Below are 21690 nucleotides of genomic sequence, written 5' to 3' on the forward strand. Positions count from 1 at the left end.
GTTACTATCAACTCCAAATACAGCACAGCCATATGAAATCTCTTCCCGCACTAATCCAATGTGTCAGATATAAAAATCATCTCGGACTCTTTGCAGGATAGAGTAGACAAATAACATGTATATGGACAACAGAGAAGATATAGGTGTGTGTGTGCTTGGGGGTCTTTGTGGGTGTATGTGTGGTTGGTGGGGTGGGTAAAGTAAGATGCACCAAACTGCTTAAGAAGTGAACATATCTAAATAAATTTGGGGCATTTTTGAGCTGTCTAAGATAATGGGGGAAAAGAAGCGAAAATATGGGGTAAATGTGCCAAATTGTAAGATCGAATGACACTAGGAAACTGGCACAATGGAAATGATAAATTACGATGGAGGTCCACTATCGCTGCCTTTAAAGTATCTAAATTACATTTTATGCGAAAAAATAGCTCCAGAGCCAGCAGGCCAAAAGTAAATAATAATAATTTACTTATATATTTATTTATATAATATATAATTATTAGAGGATGAATAATGTGTGAGTTTGCATTTCATCAAAGGGAGTGGGGTCTCTCAATATTTTGGCTGAGAACATTGCCATAAATAAAGCATAGTATCTAAACATCCTCCAAGAAAAACATCTTGCAATGGTCTAAGAGCATTTTGATTGTGAACAATGCTTTTTTTTCAGAGTGATGAAGCATCGTGTCATAAGGAAAAAGTGAAAAGTGAAGGTACCTTCACACTGAACAATTTAACGATAACAATAGCGATCGGTGACGTTGCAGCGTCCTGGATAGCGATATTGTTGTGTTTGACATGCAGCAGCGATCTGGATCCCGCTGTGCCATCGCTGGTTGGAGCTAGAAGGCCAGCACCTTCACTGGTAACCAGGGTAAACATCGCGTTACTAAGCGCAGGGCCGCGCTTAGTAACACGATATTTACCCTGGTCACCGCTGTGCTTTACGGCCAGCCCTCACAGTCAGTGCGGGAAGCTGACGGCGAGTGACGCAACAGACAAGTATGTAGTGTTTTTTTTTTTAGGTAACCAGGGTTCAATTGAAAGAATGAGTTGCCATCAGGCAGGATTTTGCCCAGAAGCTGATATCCAGCATGGTATAATTGATGAAGTCTTGAAAAATAAGGCTCAAAACTGTAAAAATTGAGTCTCTGCCTAAATTTGTTATATTTCTCAATCAAAGTTATCAAAAGTTATGCAATGCTCATAACTGTACATTAGGAACGACAGAAATATCTGACTAAGGTTCCTAAAAACATTGAAGCAGCAAACTTTGTGAAAATCAGATTTACTGTCAGTCTTAAAACTTTTGGCCACAACTGTAATTCTTTATGTATTTGACAAAATGATTACATTGAACTTTGATATGATGATAGTCTAATATATAATTGCCTAGAATACTACTTCCTGCAATTTGTGCCAACTTCCGTGGCTTTGTCCGGAGCTAATGTCCGGAGCTAATGTCCGGAGCTAATGTCCGGAGCTAATGTCCGGAGATTAATTGCCTAGAATACTACTTCCTGCAATTTCTGCCAACTTCCGTGGCTTTGTCCGGAGCTAATGTCCGGAGCTAATATCCGGAGCTAATGTGCGGAGATAATGTCCGGAGCTAATGTCCGGAGCTAATGTCCGGAGCTAATGTCCGGAGATAAGTGACGTCAACAGTGTCCAGTGTCTGATTGGTTGCCGCCTGCTGCGAGCGACCAATCAGAAACGTGCCGTACTGTGACACACTCCGCCCGCCATTTTGGTGTGATTTTTGAATTTTTACCTCACAGCAAGTTTCTACTGCGTGGAGGCGGACCCAGTGACGTTGCTCTTCAAGCTCCTGCCGAATTTCGTCAAAAAAATGATAATACCATTTACCAAAACTATATATATTTAGTTGTGAAGTGGTTCAGTGACATTTTCACACCAATTTTGAACTTTTGTTTGGTGTTTTCTCCATATACTGCCTATTATTTTTGTTCTTTCTTACTATTATTTATACTATAAGTATATATGGATTCTAGACTCCCGATTCTTTAGAATCGGGCTGCCATCTAGTTTTATATATTAAAATAGAATCAACGCTTTGATAAACAATGTATGGATTAAGATTTTTGCTTTCGTAGAAGTGATTTTTCCCATGCAGAGTTTATTTTTTTTGCCAAATTAATGTTTACTGGGTGCAAGATCCTGACAGTTGTTATCTGCAGAAAAAATAACCCTACATATCATAATAATAGGAATATCAGCTATATAAATGTATGTGGAATGGTTGTCTATCGAAAACCAGATGTTACCTTTATAGAAAGGCCTCCCCGATAAAACATCTCCCCTATTTGTAAAGCCAGGACCTCTTGGACACAGGATGTCGTATTCTGCAGTACCAGATTTTGGACACTCTTCGCATTCACTGCCCCATGCTTGTCCTATAGTACAACAGCAGGCATCTAGCCGAAACCTGCCAGGAACTTGCTGAACACATTCATCTTCATCCCATTTTAGGAAACACTGTTCCATACGCAGATCTGCAAAAGAGTAAGACACTGTCAATTATACACTTTGCTACCAAAATGGAATAAAAAATTCTGGGTTGAAAAGTAAGATAAGGTATAGGATCATCAGTCAAATGACCATTAAGGTGTTGCCTATAATTTCTCCGCAAGGTTTTCCAGACTATTACTTACTCTATAATCACTAAATCAATTCTTACCTAGACAAATTCTGCCTGTTCCATCCAAAGTTAGCCCATCGTGACATTTACAGGAAAAGGATCCCATAGAATTGACACAAACACCATTGGGACACACGCCAGGAAAGACTTCACACTCATTGACATCTAAATAACAACACAACATTAATAATACTTAATGAAATATTACTTAATACTTATTAAAATATTTCGTATGAAAAAACCTTTACTGTCATTTCATAAAGATTTCAGTAGACAGACAAAATTGCTATCATTTGATTGATAAAAGCTTGCATTTAACAGGAATCTGTCACCAGGTTTTGTTACCCCATCTAAAAGCAGCATAATTCAGGTGCAGAGACTCTGATTCCAGTGATGTGCCACTTACTGGGCTGCATTTTGTATTTTTTAATAAAATCCCTGCTTTATCTGCTGCAGATCTGTCAGGTATCTCAATGCTGAGCTCTATATATCCCTATGTCCCTGTCTACACCACTGATTAGTAGATTTCTGTGTGCACTGTGCATAGGCAGAAAGCTGTCAATCAGTGGTGAGGATGAGGTCAATACAGAGCTCATGAATAAGGAGCCCTACGTGGCAGCAGGTTTACTAGTCCTCCAGCGATCATCTCCTGTTGCTAAAAAAGTGATTTTATCAAAAGTACAGCAAGCAGCTCTGAAAGTGCCACATTGTAGACACATCAGCCTTACCAATCAATGCAGGAGAGTGCAGGGACAGAGGAGGCGCCGACCAGCGATGCCCATCTGACTGGACCACACTGATTAGCAAACAGCGCTGGCAACTTATAAAAGGTTGGGGTCTTATAAAAAGGATGCAGGACTGAAGCAACAAGAGGACGTTGATAGAACAAGTTGATGGATTTAGTTTATATAGGGAAAAACCTGGTGATAGGTTCCCTTCAATATGACTCTGTTGGTTGGGAAGCCTTTCAGTCTGAGGTAACATGCGGCAGTAATTTTATGCTGGTCAAGTTCTACATTGCTTGCTGTAGTCGGGAGGTTGTTACATGGCTTCAGTACAATATTCAAGTGCTAGCTATGTGGCATTTAGCATGGTAAGATCAGCCAATAATAAAGCTTTTATCCAGGTACCGACAGTCAGTAATGCTATGACATCTCTGATCTCATTAATATTAATTAATGATGCTTCCTGAAGAAGCAGAAGGGCGAAACGCGCTTCACGCGCAGGGGGCCACCACCAAACCACGAGCACTATTATTACTCACTTGAATGTACGTAACAGCACTTATATTTGTGATGTATGTTGTTACTGTACAATAGGCTATGCCGCCTGTATAACCTGACGTATATCAGTAACAAGAGGTCACACTTAACTTGATATATAGATATACTTAGGTGTACCAGTTGGATTGTTATTGATGCATTGCGCACATATAGTATATTGGGTTTACTGGTACTTCTTCTTGAGAGTCAAATTGTATAATTATACCATACTATATATGTGACCTTTATAGGGTAGACATTGGATTTTTTGAATTTGCGCCAACATTATTTTGCAAATTGTGGTTTGTTGTTGCTCCTCTTGGGGTATGTTAAACAAAAATTTTGGACAAGTAGCCTTTTATACATTTGTTTGAATTTTTCTAATAAATACTAATTTTTAAATTTATTCAGGATCCCTTCTTATAGCTGGCAGTTTATTTACTGCCCCTATTGAGTTGAATAATTCATTAATACCCAATAGTATTTTTTTGCAACCATGAAAAAATATAGAAAGGCAGCACTCACAGTTTCCTGTGGTGAAAAGAAGTCCTTTATTTCAATTCATACGGATGTCCAAAGCGGTATAGCGGCGTGTGAGGGGAGATATGCGAGGAGATGGAAGAACGATGGCCGTTTCGCATGGTGGTGTTTCTAAGGTTCCGCGATTGGACCCATAGAAGTGCCAACTGTGTGAGAAACTGCCGTTGTCCTTCCATCTCCTCACATATCTCCCCTCACACGCTGCTATACTGCTTTGGACATCCGTATGAATTGAAATAAAGGACTTCTTTTCACCACAGGAATCGGTGAGTGCCGCTTTTCTATATTTTTTCTTGTTTGCATACTACTTGTCGGCTACTGCACCACAAGCATTAAACGTTTCCTGTACAGCTGTTATTGGTTTCTACAACGGTTCCTCCACTGGTGCCTAAATATGCCTCACCTGGTCTGACCCAATAGTATTTTTACCTGTCAAAAGAGGTAGCCATGTGCACAGTTCCTGAGGGATTTGTTTTCAATAAAAGCTACTACTGGGGCAGAGGGCTGATAAGCATCAAATTAGGTACGTTATAATGCACATAAAAACAAAAAATGACACATAGAAATGCTGCCACCTTCACATGTAACTCCCATCACTCTTGCATATCCACGTGGACAGGTTGGATCTAGAATGAAATAAAGTAAATTTAAACATTTTTATATTTTTAATAAGTAAAATTTAATTGTTAAAATACTTAAAAAATGAACAAAATCAGGACCATAAAGTTTGCTTCATGTCCATGAACACTATTTCATGATATACTAATTCTTAATGTTATCACTTTAGTCTTGCATTAGTATAGAATAACTTCGTTATACCAATACGTTATAGGATCTGGATAAGTTGGAAACTGGATCTGGATAAGTTGGAAACTTGGGCTGAAAGGTGGCAGATGAGGTTTAACAATGATAAATGTAAGGTTATACACATGGGAAGAAGGAATCAATGTCACCATTACACACTGAATGGGAAACCACTGGGTAAATCTGACAGGGAGAAGGACTTGGGGATCCTAGTTAATGATAAACTTACCTGGAGCAGCCAGTGCCAGGCAGCAGCTGCCAAGGCAAACAGGATCATGGGGTGCATTAAAAGAGGTCTGGATACACATGATGAGAGCATTATACTGCCTCTGTACAAATCCCTAGTTAGACCGCACATGGAGTACTGTGTCCAGTTTTGGGCACCGGTGCTCAGGAAGGATATAATGGAACTAGAGAGAGTACAAAGGAGGGCAACAAAATTAATAAAGGGGATGGGAGAACTACAATACCCAGATAGATTAGCGAAATTAGGATTATTTAGTCTAGAAAAAAGACGACTGAGGGGCGATCTAATAACCATGTATAAGTATATAAGGGGACAATACAAATATCTCACTGAGGATCTGTTTATACCAAGGAAGGTGACGGGCACAAGGGGGCATTCTTTGCGTCTGGAGGAGAGAAGGTTTTTCCACCAACATAGAAGAGGATTCTTTACTGTTAGGGCAGTGAGAATCTGGAATTGCTTGCCTGAGGAGGTGGTGATGGCGAACTCAGTCGAGGGGTTCAAGAGAGGCCTGGATGTCTTCCTGGAGCAGAACAATATTGTATCATACAATTAGGTTCTGTAGAAGGACGTAGATCTGGGGATTTATTATGATGGAATATAGGCTGAACTGGATGGACAAATGTCTTTTTTCGGCCTTACTAACTATGTTACTATGTTACCAAGAAACAGAAAGATGATCGGCACAGAGCTTCACTATAGCGCAATTGGAGATTCGCTTAAACGATCTGTTTCAGAAGGACAGATGAGGTCTCCCTTACTGTGAGCTGCGGGTGGTGCTATGCAATCGTCAGAGTTTTGTACAAGACCATATAATGAGAAGAAAAATGATGCAGCACTCACCCTTGCGCTTCTTCCAAGTGTGCTCTTTATTCAGCAAAACATACTATACATAGTATGAACCGGCATACGCAGTGATCTGTGAGGGAGCGGGAGTGAGGAGAGACCGGACGACGGCCGTTTCGCGCTATGGCGCTTCTACGGGTCCATGCTGCATTGACCCGTAGAAACGCCGTAGTGCGAAACGGCCGTCGTCCGGTCTCTCCTCACTCCCGCTCCCTCACAGATCACTGCGTATGCCGGTTCATACTATGTATAGTATGTTTTGCTGAATAAAGAGCACACTTGGAAGAAGCGCAAGGGTGAGTGCTGCATCATTTTTCTTCTCATTATATGGTCATTAGCATAGAATAACCCATATACCACTAGTATCTCACTTCATGAAAGTGGGATGGCTTTTCCACCCAGGTAGACCTGTAAAACTGTTAGAGCAAAGATATATTTTCAGTGGAAAATAAAATGAGTTTTATAGGATTACTACTTTTGTCCATAGCCTGTCTTGCATCTCCATTTAATGAAGATGAATTGCCAAAACAGTCCATGGTCAAGACTGAATGAATACATTTTTTACAGCATTATATAATCCTTTAACAAAAATCAAGAATGCGATATACATACAAATACCAAATTACCCAAAGGGTAAATAAGCCTTAAGTTAGGGATACATTAAAACATGATTTTTATTATTACTTTTTTTAAAAAGCGGTGAATAAATTAAAAACACACCAGTTTGCCTGTGTTATTTCTGTAACAATTGTAATCTCTAGGATCTATATGTTTTGTAGAAACATCTGATTTCTATTCAAAGCTATGCTATATCCACCATGACTGCAGTTCATGTGTTGGAATTGCCTCAAACAAAATTTGTATTTACTAAAATTTACACTGGCTTCGCTAGTGCTAACTAAAATATTCACAAAGTCATCTCAACAAGTTTCGCCTCACAGGCTTTCTCAGGGGGTTGGGGCTATATATCATTATTCATTATTTATTATTTTTCATCCCTATAGGGGTGTGTACACTCATTGGTTGAATATATCCAAATACCCACAACATACCTATTTCACATTTTTCACAAGGACTTCCCCATGCGGCTCCCAGAGTAGCACAGCATTCGGACTTAAGAGTTGCTCCATTTATGTTGACCTCACAACGATTGTCTTGAACATTGAGCCAGCACGTTCCTTTTAGACTGTCTGAAATAAATAAGATTTTCTTGTCTTAATCAGGGACGTTGTCAGACTTTGAAGAAATTTGGGACACTATGGGGCACTGGGGGTGGGGAAAGGCATAGATACAGTTGAATATGGTCACTATAGTCACAATAAAGAAGATTTAAAAACATCATTGTCATTGGGCTAAAGAAGTCAGTAATTAAATAGGGTTTTTGAAAAGGAGGTTTTTGGTTTTGCATGTAAAGTATAATCAATCAATTTGCCTCTTGATTAATGCACTGGAAGTCCAACTGATATCTTAACAGATTTTTGTAGATTACAAGTCGTAAGAACTTTAAACTAGTAAGACATGCTGGGAATTGTAGTTGCCCAAAAGTGAACGAGTTAATGCGTGAAGACATGAAAAGCTACAATTTAGCTTATATTCATGTAGACTGTGTATTACCTTGACTTTAACATCTTTAAAAAAAAATTGTCTGTTTTTTAAATGATATTACCAGAGCAAGTTCTGGAGCTGTTGGAAAGAATGGTCTTAAAAAGGGAAAATCAGCTTTGCCGATGTGATCATTGGCAACACAGGCTTGGTTAGAAAACATAAAACAGAAACGTTTGGATGTAAAAACAGACAATGTGGGAGTTAAAAGGCAGAAATTAGTAAATACTTTTGGAAGAGAAAATACAGGCAGGATCATTTACAAAGAATATACAGAACGGCTGCACAAAACCACTGATTTAGGCATCTGCCAACCATAACTCAAAATCAGAGCCAAATCTTCACTTGTGTGGTAAAATACAAGTCATTTGGTTTTCCCTAATCCTTAAAGGAGTATTCCCATGTTATGAAATTAGGATAGTAAAATGGAATCTATCAGCAGGATTTTGCTGTTTAATCTAAGAGCAGTATAATGTAGGGGCAGAAAGCCTGATTCTAGGGATGCCTCACTTAGGGTACCGTCACACAGTGGCACTTTGATCGCTAGGACGGCACGATCCGTGACGTTCCAGCGATATCCTTACGATCTCGCTGTGTCTGACACGCTACTGCGATCAGTGACCCCGCTGAGAATCGTACGTCGTAGCAGATTGTTTGAAACTTTATTTCGTCGCTGGATCTCCCGCTGACATCGCTGAGTCGGCGTGTGTGACGCCGATTCAGCGATGTCTTCACTGGTAACCAGGGTAAACATCGGGTTACTAAGCGCAGGGCCGCGCTTAGTAACCCGATATTTACCCTGGTTACCAGTGTAAATGTAAAAAAAAAAAAACACTACATACTTACATTCCCGGTGTCTGGTCATGTCCCTTGCCTTCAGCTTCCCGCACTGACTTGTGAGCGCCGGCCAGCCGTAAAGCACAGTGGTGACGTCACCGCTGTGCTGTGCTTTACGGCTGTCCGGCGCTCACTGTCAGTGCAGAGAAGCACAGCGCCGAGGGACGCGACAGGAATGTAAGTGTGTAGTGTTTTTTTTTTACGTTTACGCTGGTAACCAGGGTAAACATCGGATTACTAAGCGCGGCCCTGCGCTTAGTAACCCGATGTTTACCCTGGTTACCGGGGACTTCGGGATCGTTGGTCGCTGGAGAGCTGTCTGTGTGACAGCTCTCCAGCGACCAAACAGTGACGCTGCAGCGATCAACATCGTTGTCGTATCGCTGCAGCGTCGTTTTAGTGTGACGGTACCCTTAGATAACAGTTTTCTGTAGTTTTCACACAATCAGTGTTTTCTCAGCAGATTATCACTGCAGGACTAGGTGTCCCTTGACAAAAATTCAGGCTGATTAGTGTAACCCCATCCACACCACTGGCACTTTGGTCGCTACGACGGCACGATCCGTGACGTTCCAGTGATATCCTTATGATCTCGCTGACATGCTACTGCGATCAGGGACCCCGCTGAGAATCGTACGTCGTAGCAGATCGTTTGAAACTTTCTTTCGTCGTCAAGTGTCCCGCTGTGGCGGCATGATCGCATCGTGTAACAAAGGTGTGCACGATATTGTATACGATGTGCGCATAGTAACCAACAGCTTCTACATCGCAAACACGTCATGAAATTATCACTCCAGCATCGTGCATTGCGAAGTGTGACCGCAGTCTATGACGCTGGAGCGATAATGGTGCGATGCTCGAGCGTCACGGATCGTGCCGTCGTAGCGACCAAAGTGCCACTGTGAGACGGTACCTTAAGTGTACACAGGAAGCTGCCAATCAGTGGAGCTATACACAGCTCAGCATTCTAACCACTGCTATTACAGCAGATAGAACAGGGATTTTATCAATACTGCACAAAGCAGTCTAGTCATACATCAATGGTATCAGGTTCTCTGCGCCACAACATCATATTAACTTCAACCTGTTGATAGATTCACATTAATTAGACTGCATGAAAAAAAGCAAGTGTGAAATTGACTTGCTTTTTATATTTGCTCTCAATCTCCTGAAATCTTTCAAAGTGTACAACTGGTTTCCAAGGAGATTGACCACCAAAGCTTCCCTGAGAATACACTGTAAATACATTCTAGACTGGGGTGTTAACTGCTGAGATACGACTCATCTCTTCAGTCTATAAATAGCAATTAGTTGCTCAACTCCCTCCCCACCGCGTTAGCTCTTGAACTTTTATCAGTACTGCAAAATCACAACCTACTGGTCCCCATCATCACAAGTTTTCACTTGACCTGTGCAGTTGTTCAATGGCGCTGTTATCTCTACAGTCATGCCTAATAGTGTTGGTACTCTTTAAATTATTCCAGAAAATGAAATATTTCTTCCAAAAAATTATTGCAATTACACGTTTTGTTATACCCACATTTGTTTCCTTTGTGTGTATTGGAACAAAAGAAAAAAAACAGGGAAAAAAGGAAAACTGGACATAATTTCACACTAAACTCCAAAACTAAGCTAGATAAAAATGTTGGCAACTTTCCAAAATTGTTCTTTGTTTCAAGCTTGTGATGCTCATTCATACTCACCTGTGGCAAGAACAAGGGTTTGGGCAATATAAAAATCACACCTTATACAGATAAAAAAAACAGCAGAAATTGACTCAATCTTTGCATTGTATGACTGTGTGTACCACACAGTGCAACAGAAAGAGTAGAAGACTGAGAACTTGAGATCCAAAATTGTTGAAAAATATCAACAAGCTCAAGGTTATAAGTCCATCTCCAGAGATCTTGATGTTTCTTTATCTATGGTGAGCAACATAATCAAGAAGTTCATAACCCATGACATTGTAGCTAATCCCACTGGATGTGGACAACAGAGAAAAATTAATGAAAGATTGCAACGCAGGATATTCCAGATGGTAGATAAGCAGCCCCAATCAAGTTCCAAAGAAATTCAAGCTGTTCAGCAAGCTCAGGGTGCATCAGTATCATCATGAACTATCTGTCAACATTTGAATGAAATGATACGCTATAGCTGGAGACCCAGCAGAACCCCACTTCTGACACAGAGACAGAAAAAAGCTAGACTGCATTTTGCCAAAATATACGTGAGTAGGCTAAAGTTTTTATGGGAAAGCGTCATGTGGGACCAAGATAGAGCTTTTTAGTAAAGCATATCATTCTACTGTTTACTAAAAACAGTATGAGGCATTCAAAGAAAAGAACACAGTACCTACAGTCAAATATGGTGGAGGTTCAAAGATGTTTTGGAGGTGTTTTGCTGCCTCTGGCACTGGGTGCCTTAACTGTGTGCAAGACATCATGAAATGTGAAGATTACCAAATTATTTTGGGTCGCAATGGAGTGCCCAGTGTCAGAAAGCTGGGTTTGCGTCCCAGGTCATGGGTCTTCCAGCAGGACAATGACCCCAAACATACTTCAAGAAGCCCCCAGAAATGGATGGAAATAAAGGACTGGAGAGTTCTGAAGTAGACAGCAAAGCGTCCAGCTCTAAATCCCACTGAACACCTGTGGAGAAATCTTAAAATTGCTGTTAGGAGAAATCAATTTCAAATATGAGAGACCTGGAGCAGTGTGCAAAAGAAGAGTGGTCCAGAATTCCAGTTCAGAAATGTGCAACCAAATATTACGTTGAGGGTGCCAACAATTTTGTCTGGCCCATTTTTGGAGTTTTTTGTGAAATTATGTCCCATTTGCCTTTTTTTCTCTGCTTATTTATGTCTTGTTCCAATACACACTAAGGAAATAAACGTGCATAAAAAAACATGAGTACGGTAATTGCAATAATTTTCTGGAAGAAATACTTCATTTTCTGGAACAATTTCAAGACTGCCAACACTTTCATCCATGACTGTATATGCAACTATTAGACTTCAGAACAAGCACTGATGTTAATTGTGTCTCACGAGCTTAGGTTCAGCAGTAAGTGAAAGTACTGAACACTGCTACTGTTTCTCAAGGCCCTTTCCCACAGCAATAAGATAGTAAAGTGATGGGAAAGCTGAGTGTTGCTCAATACACAACTTGAGAATAATCCTTTAAATAATGTGTTCTGAATCTGATGCTACATTGTGTGGCTTAAAAGATTCAACTATTTCTCATAGCAGAAAACATCTACTGGTGGATGACTGATCAGGAGAAAAGAGCCAGACGTCCGGCTAGAGGTGTTTTGTTGATCTCACATTATTCAAAGGCTATCATGGTTCAGAGCAGGATGGAAATGGAGGCTGGTATAGAGGTCTTTCCCGTTGAGCATTTAGTCCTGATTTTGTATTTGATGCAGTGATAGCTGGAGATTGGTCTGGAGTCACATGGGCAACAACATAAAGTGTCTTCATAAGGGAATATGGCAGTGTCCCAGGAGCTGTTTTTCAAAATAACAATGCTACCATGACCAGCAGCATCTCTGGGACGTCATTTGTTGGCAATTGCAAAGGAAGCTCTCATCAACGGACCTTGATGATTTAGTGCATTCAGCATGGCAGAGCATGCCTCAGACAACCATCAATAATTGCATTGATAGTATGCCGAGGTGTGTAATGCACATGGTACTTGTACTTTATACCTAAAAGGTTGAGATGTTTTGAAAAATTAGCTTCTATTTTATCATCAATCGCATTTCACTAACATGTCAAGAGATCCCGTGAGTTTCAAATTTCCACAACTTTTTCTCTTTGGTTTTGCAATTTTTATGTTGATGATTATATGTATAGCATTGTGATATAAGCAATGCGGCAAGAAAACTGTTTTTCATCTTTTCTGATTTTCAGCAGCTTGTAACTTTGGGGGGAAATCATCGTTCAAAAAATACCAGAAAAAAGGCAGAGATGCTTACCTGCCCAGGACTCCAAGCAAATACACTATCAGGGTGCAGCGGACCGGATGCTCGGCATTACCTCTATGTGAGCAGCGCTGCATACAGATTATTTTTTGTGCACTAATATACTAAACAGCCACCCTCTCCATGGATTGGTAGGTTGAGAGTGGTTATTTCATTGGTATTGCTGAACTTGTGCCGCCATCTTTAATTGGGTCCGCTGCACCCTGCCTCTGCCTTTTTTCTGGTGTTTTTTAATAATTTTGGAGGATTTCTAAGACCTCTTTTTGTGGTTTTAATGGTAAATCATCATTCGATTGCACTAAAAAAATGGCATGAAAAAGTTTCAAAATTTGTTGCAAGTTGTATTCTGAGACTTTTATGGGTAAATCAAGTTCACTAGTGTGTTTATCTAACTTTGCTAGCTCTACTTTACAAGTATCTTTATCTTTCTTGTTTCGAGCCACAGAGAAAGCAGTATTAAATAAGCAATTATTATTGCCTAGAGGTGCTTTTACATTAGCCGACTTTGCAACATTAAACGAATGCCAGTTGCTAAATATTTACTGATCAGTGTTCATATAATAGCCTATTTGTGCAAGGAGACCACGCTAACGATGTGCACTGAACATATCTGTAATAGATCGTTCAGTGTGCATAGGCAGCAATTGTTCTCAGCAGAACAGGTCATGTTTACACAGGACAATGTGTTACCAAGAACATTGATCCTTGGCGCAACACAAGATTATTTCACCAGACGAACAAGAGTTTTACTTGTTCATTTAGTGATTAGCAGCCTATTTACGGTATGTACCTGTGTGCCTTGTTTTTTGCTCAGGTTTAATTGTATTTGTCTATATTTGCCCCCTTTTCACATGTAAGGCGCCATGGAATAAATGGCGCTATAAAAATGTATAATAAATAATAATAATATTTAGACTGCACAATTATAGTGAAACAAGAGTTCCTGGGACTGCTCATACAAGATAATTGTGCAGTTGTCACATCTCCTCCGGGACCTAGTCCTATCATCAATGCCTCCGCATTCATTCTGCAGGCAGCACTGGTGATGGAGAAGAAGTCAGAAGCAAACATTATTGGGGTGTGTGTTGTCCAGCTTCTAGCTGAAGTAATAAGTTCCCTGCTTTGGCCAATCGGATAGCTGAACAGCACCCAATGGGATGGCTTTTATGCCATTTTTGATCAAAAACAGTATTACTAGGACCCTGTGTTATTTAAATGCACTTTTGCTTTGTACTTATTTAGTTACGGCAGTGTTTTTGCTCATTTTGCTTCTTGTAGGCTTTGTATGCTTTATGGGCAAAGTGAACATGCGTTTATGTGCTGCATGTATACCAACTGAAACCAAGCTCAATTTTTGTATTTTTTTTCTTTGTATTTTTGCATTCTGTGCAAGCCAAGGTGTGGCCTCCCTCTCCTGAACTGTAAATTACATTTAAAGGCTTCCACAGACTCGTGTCCATAGGTCGGAAGCCGGTCATTTTGTCTGCCCTTATTCACATACTGACGTCACCTCTGACACAGGGTAAAGTTGTTAATGTTAGACAGCGTAGGACCCTCCCGGTCAGGGTCACCTTGTCAATGGTGGGATGGCTTTTATACTGTTTTTTTTATCAAAAGCAGTAATACTGAGAACCCTGTGTTAAGTAAATGCACTTTTGCTTTTTACTTATTTAGTTACAGCAGTGTTTTTGCTCATTTTGTTTCTTGTAGGTTTTGTAAACCTGGAGAGGAGTTTAGAGCTCACTGAGCTTGCGCTGGTTCGGGCCAGTGATGTGGAGGACAGAGAAGTACGAAGCTAGGTAAATGTTACAAGAAAGGGTAAGGGGAAAAGTACCAGGGAGCCAAGTCATTATTTGGCACAACCTAGTAAATATGCCTGTTTGGCTAATATTAGGAATTCAAGCTCAGGGCTGGGATCACTGCAGCAGGACATTGCTCCTAGCAGACAGGAAAACGACTGCTGTAGGAAGGAGGGAAATAGGAGTACAGCAGAGGCCAAACAGATGTTGGTGGTAGGGGACTGTATTATTATGCAGACAGACAGGGTCATCTGCCACCGAGACTGTGAATGCCAAACAGTGTGTTGCCTGCCGGGTGCATCTTATTGTGGATCGCTGGGTGGGTCTGGGGAAAACCCAGCGGTCATGGTACACATTGGTAGCAATGACAAAGTTAAAGGGAAGGTCCATAAGAATGATTACGGGGAACAAGGAAAGAAGCTTTGAAGGTCAGAACCTTCAAGGTGATGTTTTCAGAAATACTGCCAGTGCCACAAATATCACTAGATAGACAATGGGAGCACAGGGAGATAAATAAGTGGCTTAGAAATATGTGCAGGAAAGAAGGGTTTAGGTTCCTTTGGAACTCAGCCAACTTCTCTGTCGGCTACAGGCTCTACGGTAGGGACGGGCTGCACCTCAATGGAGAGGGTGAAGCTGTGCTTGGGGAAAATTTGGTAGGATGGATGAAGGAGCTTTTAAATGATTATATGGGAGGAGGGAGGTTAGTTGTGCTAATAAGGGGATAGATAGAGTCAGAGGTGTATCTAGGGTTTCTGGCACCCGGGGCAAGAATTCATTTTGGCGCCCCCCCCAAGGACATATGCCCCCATCAGCCCCATCATTGCCCTCTCCTCCACCATCCCCATCATTGCTCTCTCCCCATCAGCCCCATCATTGCCCTCTCCTCCTCCACCATCCCCATCATTGCTCTCTCCCCGTCAGCCCCATCATTGCCCTCTCCTCCTCCACCATCCCCATCATTGCTCTCTCCCCGTCAGCCCCATCATTGCCCTCTCCTCCCCCCCACACACATACACACACCATTCACTTCTCTGCACATTCCCCTGCAGCGCGATACACACACACACACCCAATACTGAGCCACACACACACACATACACACATTCACATACACACACACACATTCTCACACACACACACACACACATATTCATGGAGCGCCCCCAGACACAGGGCCACAGGTTCTCTCGGTACCGGTCCTCTCTCTCTCAGTCCTAGGATTGTCACGGTGGCTGGACCCGGTCCGTGACCCTGCTAAGGGGTGCCCAATGAAAGGGTGGTAGAAGTTGTTAGGTGTTTGTGACGCCACCTGTGGTTCTTGGTCAGAGTGACTGACGCTGCTTGGGGTCCGCTGGGGGTGATGTGATAGCAGCTAGATGTATACCTTCCTACAGGTGAAGTAGGTCACCAGGGCTTCCCAGTGGTGTAGGTGGCGATGGTGTGAGGTGCAGTTAATAACGAGGACACAGGGTTGCAGTCTCTTTACCTCTTTACTGGTGACTTCAGGATCTTCAATCCGGAGCACTGTTAACAGGGCTGGCTGAGACCAGCCGGTCCGAAGGCACATCCAGAATTCCCTTTGCAGGTGGAAATCAGTGCTTACCAACTAGCGCCTGTGTGTTGCAGTCCTTCCCTGCTGAGCATTCGGGATAGTCCTCACAACTGTCGTTTCTATTCTGATGTTCTGCTTTGTCCCTCTGTTTGTTATGGCTAGGACGCACCCGTTTGACGGGAAGGCTCGGAGCTATTCTGGGACCCTAGAGACGCCCCTCTCCACGCTTGCCCCCTATGTCTTCTTAGGTGATGTATGTTAGACAGCCAACCTGTAATCAACTGTCCTGCCTCTGTTTGAAGTAATGCTTGGAGTCAGTTACTTCCTCGGCGTTCTGGCCACCGGCTACGCGCCTCAGTAGGATGTTGCCAATCTCGGGGCACGACTCCTACTGGTTCTCCTTTGTGCTTTGATCTCGTTTCTCACTTCTCCACAATATACTTTGCTTCGTGTCCTTTCTTTAGATGCCGCTACAAGGTAGTGCAGGCGCGGCTCTGTAACGATCTGCCCTTGTCGCTAAGTCACTGCCAGGTTCCCACGCCTGACAGGGACCCCTCTGAATCTTCCCCGCAACACCCCCTGCCACGGGATGTTGCCTGGACAAAACCCAGCCAGCTTCTGACTCACTTCCTATCCAACCCCCAATTTTACCAAAGTGTGAAAAGTGGCCTAATAAATAGAACGTTTTGCTCCCCCTAGTGGCCGGAGTGTGAAGTGTAGTGTGTGACTGTGATACCTGGTCAGGTGAACTCCTTTAGTGCCATCAGACGTACCATCACTCCCCTTAGTGCCAGAGCGACATTACTGCAACGACCAGGTCTCTGGGGCGCTGCATTCACATACACACACATTCACATACACACACATTCACACACACACATACACACACATTCACACATACACACATTCACATACACACATTCACACACACACATTCACACATTCACATACACACATTCACACACACATACACACATTCACACACACACACATTCACATACACACACATTCACACACATTCACATACACACACATTCACATACACACATTCACACAACCCTCTCACCTCTCCTCGCGCTCTGCTGCAGCATCTCATCGCCTTCCTCTGACACAGCCGGCCACTGAATGATGACGTCATCCAGTGGCGCGTCTGTGTAGAAGGAATCAAGAGGAAGCAGGAAGACCGATCGCTGGGCTGCAGGGATTTCTCTCTGCCCGCCGCAGCCACTCTGCAGGGACTCCCCTCCAGGTACCTCTGCACACGTTGGGAGCCGGCGCTTTGCAGCTTCTCTGTGCTGGCTGTCAGCTTGACAGTCGGCGCAGAGAACAGCTGACTCCCAGACCGGGGGCGGCAGAATGCAGCTGCCGGGGGAGACACTGCGGACCGCCGAATCAGGCGGCCCCACTGTGCCCCCCTGCCAGCTGCGCCCAGGGCACATGCCCTGGCGGCCCCCCTAGATACGCCACTGGATAGAGTAGACAGAGAGAGGGAGGCAGAATGGATAAATGATGACTTAGGGGGCTGGGATATGCAAGGAAAGCATGGAGCTGAGTAGGAGTTACAAATGTGTTAATAATGTTAAATGTCTGCTGGCAAATTCAAGAAGTCTAGCAAACAAAATAAATGACCTGGAGACTCTTATGATGGTCACAAAATACGATTTGGTGGGCATTATGAAAACCTGGCTTGACGAGAGCCATGACTAGATAACAAATTACACTACATTTAGAAAGGACAGGTGTTACGGAACTGCAACACAGAATTAGAATAGAAGGGGGAAAACTGACCCTGCACTGAGAGTAGGCTGATACCCTACGATGGAGTGGGTGACCCATTCCGTGCGAATAGACCAACCACCTTTTCAGGAGGTGTCTGAAAGATCTAAGGATTGGGTATAAAAACAGGTTAACTGCACAATATCAAACACAGAAAGCTATCAAAAGCACCTAGCCAGAACTCTAGCGGATTAACACTGTTATCCAGCAAGGAATGGGAGGCAGGTGCTGGGTAATAAAGGGTAATACAATCACCTGACCTAAGACAACCCAGCACCAGGGGAAAAAGACTAGCAGCCAGAAAACCACAACAAGATGGCAGAAGGTCAAAAAACAAAACAGATTCTAACAGTACCTCCCTTTTACGAGGATCCTCCGGATCCTCTTGGCCGAGCCTTATTCGGAAATTTCCTGTTAAAAGCCTTAATCAGCCTTGAGGCCAAGACGTCCTCAGCTTTCACCCAGGAATTATCCTCGGGACCGAAACCCATCCAGGACACGAGATACTGCAACCTTCCTCTGTGCCACCTGGAATCTAAAATGTGTGAAATCTCAAACTCGCCATCCTCATCAACTGGAGGAATAGTCAGCAACGCCTCCTTATCTGATGTGTCAACTTTCTTCAGGAAAGATACCTGAAAAACTGAATTAATTCTCCAGGACGAGGGGATGTCTAATCTCACCATTGCCAAGTTGACAATCTGAACCCCTTTGAAGGGTCCTACAAACTTATGCCCCAGTTTTTTAGAAGGGATATTCAAACACAGATTCCTAGAGGACAACCAGACCATGTCCCCAACTGCAAACAACGCCTCCCTTCTTTTCTTGTCAAAATATTTCTTTGACCTCCTATTTGACTCTTTCAGATTATGGCGTACATTGGTCTAAACCCTGTCCAAATTTCCAGAAAAACTCTCCTCCTCAGGCACCGCTGCCCCAATCTTTAAAAATGGACCGAAAGATGGATGCCTCCCTGTAAAGCAAAAAAAAGCAGAACACCCAGCTGAGGAAGATGTATGATTATTAAGAGCAAACTCAGCTAGTGGCAGATATTCCGACCACATCTCCTGATTGTCTGCTACATAACATCTCAAAAACTGCTCGATGTCCTGGTTCTTCCTTTCGGTCTGTCCATTGGAGTGTGGATGATAACCTCACGAAAATGACAAAGGAACCTTTAATCTGTCACAAAAAGCACGGCAAAAGCGAGCCACAAACTGTGGTCCTCTATCGGAGACAATGTCCGTGGGAACCTCATGGAGCCTGACAATCTCTTTCACAATTGCCTTAGCTAGAGTCTTTGGGCAAGGTAATTTATTGAATGGGACCAGATGACACATATTACTAAACCGGTCCACAACAACCCAGATGACAGAAAAACCCTCAGAGACCGGCAGATCGATGATAAAATCCATAGCAAGATGTGACCATGGCGAACTAGGACAGGGCACAGCAACCCTGCAGTCGGGGCATGTGAGGCCTTCGACCTAGTGCACACAGTACACTGATGCACCCACTTGATGATTTCTCTTTGCCATCCTGGCTACCAGAAACTTCGACTGATCGACTTTCTAGTTTACGAATTCCCTGGATGACCAGCAAACCGAGACTCGTGACATTCAGCAAACAAAGCTCTCCACATGGCTCTAGGCACAAATAATTTACCATACGGAGTGTTAGTTGGTGCAGCATTCTGGGCCTCTAAGATGCTACTATCCAACTCAGAACCCAATGCTGCCACCACCACCCCTCTCCGCAAAATACATTCCTCCTTCTCAGTATTAACTGCTGGAGAGAAACTACGAGACTAAGCATCCGCTTTAACATTCTTTGTCCCAGGGATATAAAAAACAGTGCCCACCTAGCTTAACGGCATTCAAACGTTTAGCAGCATACAGATATATCATATTCTTATGATCAGTAAAAACCTGTATCGTATGTCTAGCCCCCTCCAAAAAATGTCGCCAATGCTCAAACACAAGTTTAATAGCCTGCAACTCTCTGTTTCCAACATCATAGTTGAGCTCAGTCTCCAAAAATGTTTTAGAAAAGAAAGCACAGGGATGCATCCCATCCTCTCCCTCTTGGGACAGAACTTCTCCCACCCCTACTGAAGAGGCATCAACCTCTACCAGAAATGGCTTGGTCTCATCTGTCTGGATCAAAACAGGAGCAGAGCTAAACCTCTCCTTGAGATGCTCAAAAGCCTTAACAGCCTCAGAGGACCATTGGACTGTATTGGAACCCTTATTGGTGAGATGAGTTATAGGTTTAGCGATCACAGAAAAATTCTTTATGAATTTTCTGTAATAATTAGCAAACCCTAAAAATCTCTGAACCGACTTCAAACATTCAGGCCTAGGCCACTCCAGCACTGCCTGAACCTTCACCAGGTCCATCTCAAACCCATCACTGTAGACAAGGTGTTAAGACTGGCGGAACGCACCAAGACAGATGATAAAGGTGCGTTCGCAGTCCGGGGTCCACCGTGCAGGTGAGAACCTGCTGCTAGCAATTAGCAGACAATATGGCGGTATACACGCGTGGGTTAAACCTCACCCAGCGTGAAGAAAGCGATCCTGTTAATTCACAGGACCGCAGTACCGCACTAGTGCGCGAGCAAGTGGTCAGCGGACTTAACCCCAGAAGGGATTGAAGCCCGATTAGACCCTTGCTGGCGTAACACCGCAACTGGGTGTGTAGAGAACCTTAAGCAATCTAAGTGCACAAGCGTGCGAGCGATGCCGCACTAACGGACGCCACTAACCACCCAGACTCGGGTATGGAAAGCGCAAGGCAGGCGCACGGCGCCGTACTGGCAGGCACAGCTACAGGACGCTGTGATGTGTGTTTAGTGCTGTAGGCTAAGTCGGGCGCTAGGTAGCAGCCATACACCTTCCGCGAACAGACATTCAATAGGGTAGGGGTTTCCAAGGACGACTTGCACTCACAACATACACACATAAGCAATTGTAAGAAAATACTAGCGCATGGCCGTGCGGTCATGCGCAGTTTATATAGCAGCAGCACAGGAAGTGGCCACAGCACTTTTGCCCTTCTAGGACCTGCCAAGAGGACCAATGGAATGTGCTGCAGAGACTGAGCACATGACCCTCGATCTCCAACGGGAGACCTTACGCTGGGCATGCTCAGTACATGCAGACAAGGACTTAGTCCCAGAGAAGTCCGCTCGCTGCTGACCAGCACTGACTTTAAAGGCAGAGACTGGAGAAGCAGCACTAACTCTCAGAACAGAGTGAGAATGAGCAAGACGCTGGGACCGACGTCCTTGCTGAGCAGGCTCCACTGCGGCTGGACAAGAATGGGAGACCGCAGCGGAAGTGGCTCGAGATTCCCCCTGTGCAGAAGCGGGAACTCGACCCCTAACATTACCCCCCCCCCTAGGGCCCCCCCCTCCTTGGGCCTCGCTACGTTCGAAGGCAGCAATGAGCTGCGGAGCCCGAATGTGCTCAACAGGCTCCCAGGACCTGTCCTCGGGGCCATAACCCTTCCAGTCCACCAAATAAAATTTTTTACCACGCACCACCTTGCACCCCAAAATAGCGTTCACCTCATAATCGTCCGTAGACGAACCCGATGTCCCAGCAGATGACTCGGAAAAGCGGGACATATACACGGGTTTCAAGAGGGACACATGAAAGGTGTCGGTGATACCCAGGCGTGGCGGAAGGGCCAAACGATAGACCACAGGATTAACCTGCTCGAGGACCTTGAATGGACCCAAGTAGCGAGGAGCAAATTTAGTGGACTCAACTCGCAGC

The 21690-nt window shown here is 43.5% G+C and overlaps 1 protein-coding gene across 1 annotated transcript in view; it reads right to left on the reverse strand.

Annotated features, from left to right (window-relative positions):
• The window catches only part of FBN2 (fibrillin 2), a 403326-nt gene that overhangs the window by 161544 nt on the left and 220092 nt on the right, over positions 1 to 21690 (reverse strand). The window contains exons 21-24 of the mRNA XM_069753996.1: positions 7411 to 7548; positions 5037 to 5087; positions 2699 to 2824; positions 2286 to 2513 (exon numbers count right to left, since the gene is read on the reverse strand). Of these exons, the coding sequence (XP_069610097.1) occupies positions 2286 to 2513; positions 2699 to 2824; positions 5037 to 5087; positions 7411 to 7548 (543 nt within the window). The remainder of the gene's footprint in view (positions 1 to 2285; positions 2514 to 2698; positions 2825 to 5036; positions 5088 to 7410; positions 7549 to 21690) is intronic.

This window comes from Ranitomeya imitator, chromosome 1 (genome assembly GCF_032444005.1).
Source record: "Ranitomeya imitator isolate aRanImi1 chromosome 1, aRanImi1.pri, whole genome shotgun sequence".
Classification (NCBI taxonomy): Eukaryota; Metazoa; Chordata; class Amphibia; order Anura; family Dendrobatidae; genus Ranitomeya; species Ranitomeya imitator.